The 3,693-nt window shown below is 37.9% G+C and overlaps 1 protein-coding gene across 3 annotated transcripts in view; it reads right to left on the bottom strand.

Annotated features, from left to right (window-relative positions):
* The window catches only part of shroom3 (shroom family member 3), a 122,527-nt gene that overhangs the window by 102,733 nt on the left and 16,101 nt on the right, over positions 1-3,693 (bottom strand). The window contains exon 1 of one of the 3 annotated variants that reach the window (XM_032540309.1): positions 991-1,046. The exons of the other annotated variants lie outside the window; for them this stretch is intronic. Within the exon in view, the coding sequence (XP_032396200.1) occupies positions 991-1,019 (29 nt within the window). The 5' untranslated portion in view covers positions 1,020-1,046. Of the gene's footprint in view, positions 1-990; positions 1,047-3,693 lie in introns of those variants that run through there. 3 annotated transcript variants of the gene reach the window in all.

Here is a 3,693-nt window from a genome sequence, read left to right as displayed (position 1 = left end):
ACACACACACAACACAAATATTTTATCATTTTGGTAAACGCTTGGTCACTTTTTTTGGTAGTTTCAAATAAGGCAATAAATATCAAACCCATTTCTGTGTGTAAGTACAGAGATGGGACAGCATGTGGTTAGCCTAGCCATAAAGAATGGAAGCACGGGGAAACATCTAGTCTTGCTTTTTCCAAAGCTCAAACTACAAACACCTCTAAATCAAGATAATCCCCACATTGTATACATCCATCCACCCAGTACTTCTGCGCAACGTCTTTGATGGTTGCCTGTCAATCTCATGGTGACAAGAAGACTCCAGGAAGACCCTACAACCACCTCTTGTTTGCCACAAAATAGCTACAGCCGGTAAACAGCGCTGACCAGTCAGTACTGACCAGTCAGTGTTGACCGGTAGTTGGACAAAGTTGCCAGTCTGCCATGTCATTGTATTTTCCTATATGGCAGTAAGACGCCCAAATACGTTTTATTGGTAATAAAGTTAATCAAGGAAAAATGTTTGTCAAATTCCCAAACATACTTGTTACCACTAACCAACTGCATTCCTACATGTTGAAGCCTTCAGACATTTTCATTCAGCCAAGCCCAATAACCTGAAATGGGTGTGACCTGCTCAAGCCTGTTGGCCAAAAAATGTTGTAGTCTCACACTTTCCAGAGCTCACAATCAGTGGATTGACAACTAAATCAGAATCTTGTTTTTGTAGGGTTGTCCATCATTTATCTGTACTAAGTAATAAGCAATAAGTCTGATGGGTCAGACAACCTGAAAATAAAATACACATAAAATTAAATTGTGATATAGGCTATGTCATTTTAATATGACATAGTAAACATCAACATCAACATACCATCAACCTTCCCTTGAAGAGCGATTCAAAATTGAGTGGGATTTGTCCATATGACAAATTCACTAAAAACAGTGAAACTATGCAGACTCAAAACACATAAACACACACACACTGTACTTCAATAGACTTACAGCTCTGACTGGCAGCTCCACAGAAACATTTGTTTTCAGCTTGTTGTGAGTATAGCTCTAAGTAGCTGTGCCTATATCTGTCTCTCTCTGTCTGTTTACTACTCTTCCTCAGCCAATCAAGGCTCCCCGGAACGCACCAATCAGAGGGAGTGCAGAATGTATGAAGGAGAGAGAGGTGTGGTGAGCAAGGTGGTGTCTGACAGTTTTGTTTGGTGTCAACATCACACACACATACACACCTTTTGTCTCAATGACGGAGCGATGGAGGACATTAGAAAATACTATACAACTGATGTGTTTCACCTGTTCCTGAACTTAGTGTCACCTGTCTCTCATTACCTCGTTACCCTGTGTATTTAGTCTTTTTGTTGCCCTTGTCTTGAGTGTGTGCTACGTATTAGTCTGCCTGTTTCTTCTTTATTCCTGTGGTTCCTGTTCTTCTTTGTTTTTTTGGATAACCTTGCCTTGCATACTTTATCATGTAAGCTATTGATAAGGATCCTATTTAAAGTAGCTATATACTGTCTGAATTTAATAACCTGATGGCAGAAGAATAAAAGTTTAACGATTATTATATGTATGTATTTATATACGCTCATCTACTTTTCAATGTATTAAGCAAAGGAATGCAGAAAGTTAAGTCAGTTAAGTTGGTCAGAATATAGTATATATAATGAATATCATGCAATAATTTAGTTTAGGCTATGCCTTAGTGCTTACACCTGCCAGCCCTGTAGACCAGAGGTTCTCAAACTTTTTGACATCAAGGACCCCTAAACTGACAGAAACTAGACCACGGACCCCCATTTGATTACATGTTGTCCAAGGGGCCCCATCTGATAGGATTTTTGCTTTTAAATGTTTTATTACTATATTATTTTATACTATAAATTAATCTACGAAACGTTGTGTTAATTATTGATGGAATTATTATGAAAGTAAGTTAGTTCACATTTTGCTGGGGACCCCCTGAAACCACCTCAAGGACCCCTGGGGATCCCTTGACCCCACTTTGAGAACTCTTGCTGTAGACTAGGCTACTAACATTACTGACCTCAATCAAGCCGCTTCCCTCAGAATCAGCTGCCCTGTCAAACTCCTGCATCACTCTCTCTATCGCTCTCTCCCTCTCTTTCTCCCTCCCTCTACCTCTCTCTCTCAAAACATCTTCCAGTATCCATCTGCTCAAAGAATTGAAGGATATAACGGTACAATAGCATTAACAGTGACACTATGGAATTTAGTTTTTAGTGACAACATTATGTGGGGACTGATATTGGTTTTAATACTATTGAGATAGCAGGCTATATTAATGGCAAATAATTACTTATAATATTAAATATATATATATATATATATATATTTTTTTTTTTTTACTCATTTACTCTAACTTTTTTCATTTTTTCATTTACTCTATTGTTTACCATAGCCAACAATATCCCTTTATAAATATAAAGGGATATTTTTTCATGTAAACGTAGCTAAAGTTAAGCAAGTAAAAGTAATTAACAACTTATAATTTCACTCTGTATCACTCACTGTGTGCAGTAGCAAGTTCAGACCAAAGATTTGTGACGAGACGAGATGAATCCTGCAGCTACGAGACAGTGTATAATATTTATGGCTATAACTTTTGACTTTCCACCGTTTTTGTATTTGGATATATCATTTGTTGTTTCTAAATTTGAATTTGGATAACGTTAGTAATAGTGAGATGCTTGCTACAGTTCATTAATGCATTATTTCTCTAATTTACTTTTTTTTTATGCCGCCAGGCGCTCTTCTCACTTCAGTCACTCTCTACCTCACTCGTCCACATACCGTTACAACGACACAAACAGATGAATGGATTCAGTCCACCGCACATTTCCTGATTTCAGTACAAGCCCAAATTAACATAATAGACATTATCACACAAGTTCAGAAGGATTTTCCGTGTATCTACTTTGATAAAAACAGACCTGAGAGTCTTTTCGTGGTTCCTCATTAGGTTCCTGTAGGAAGCCGATCACACCAAAACACATTCTGCTGCTCTCTGCTTGTCTGGAAGAGAAATTCTCATGCCTTCCCTTCTTGCCACACCTTCCCACAATACCATCTGTGCTTCTACAATCTACATCTGTCCTGCAGTGTGTGTGTGTGTGCGTGTGTGTGTGTGTGTGTGTGTGTGTGTGTGTGTGTGTGCATGTGTCAGATTAGGAAGTAACTAATACTAATATTTTGTTACTGTATTCAAGTGGATTTTTCAGATATTTTTTTCAGATACTATTTATTTTTGTGCGGACATTTTACATTTACTCCTTACATTTTATAAAATTGTGTCTTTACTTTAGTTTCAAATAATTTCAGTGGAGTCAACGTTATTATTTTTTGCGTCATCAATACCAAATTCAGCCAAATTGGATGGGAATATGTGTTGCACTTGACGTACCACTACAAGACGACTCAACAGATTCTGCGACATTCACTTGCGGCAAATCATTGCAGCTTGATGATGCTAATGTTAGCACATAGTAATATAGACATGACTGAAAATTAAGAAAATGGAGATCCCCGAGGTTCGGCAGACAAGCAGCAAGACATTCCCAATCATCCTCCGCCTTATCTGAGCGAGATGTTTGAGGTAGTAGGCATCAAGAATGACTCCTAGCCAATGTGCTGGGGAACTTCTTGATTAATGTCTGTTTAGTAATTCATATTTAA

This window comes from Etheostoma spectabile, chromosome 16 (assembly GCF_008692095.1).
Source record: "Etheostoma spectabile isolate EspeVRDwgs_2016 chromosome 16, UIUC_Espe_1.0, whole genome shotgun sequence".
Taxonomy (NCBI): domain Eukaryota; kingdom Metazoa; phylum Chordata; class Actinopteri; order Perciformes; family Percidae; genus Etheostoma; species Etheostoma spectabile.
Note: the sequence above shows the minus strand (reverse complement) of the source record. Positions and strands in the feature narration are given on the sequence as shown.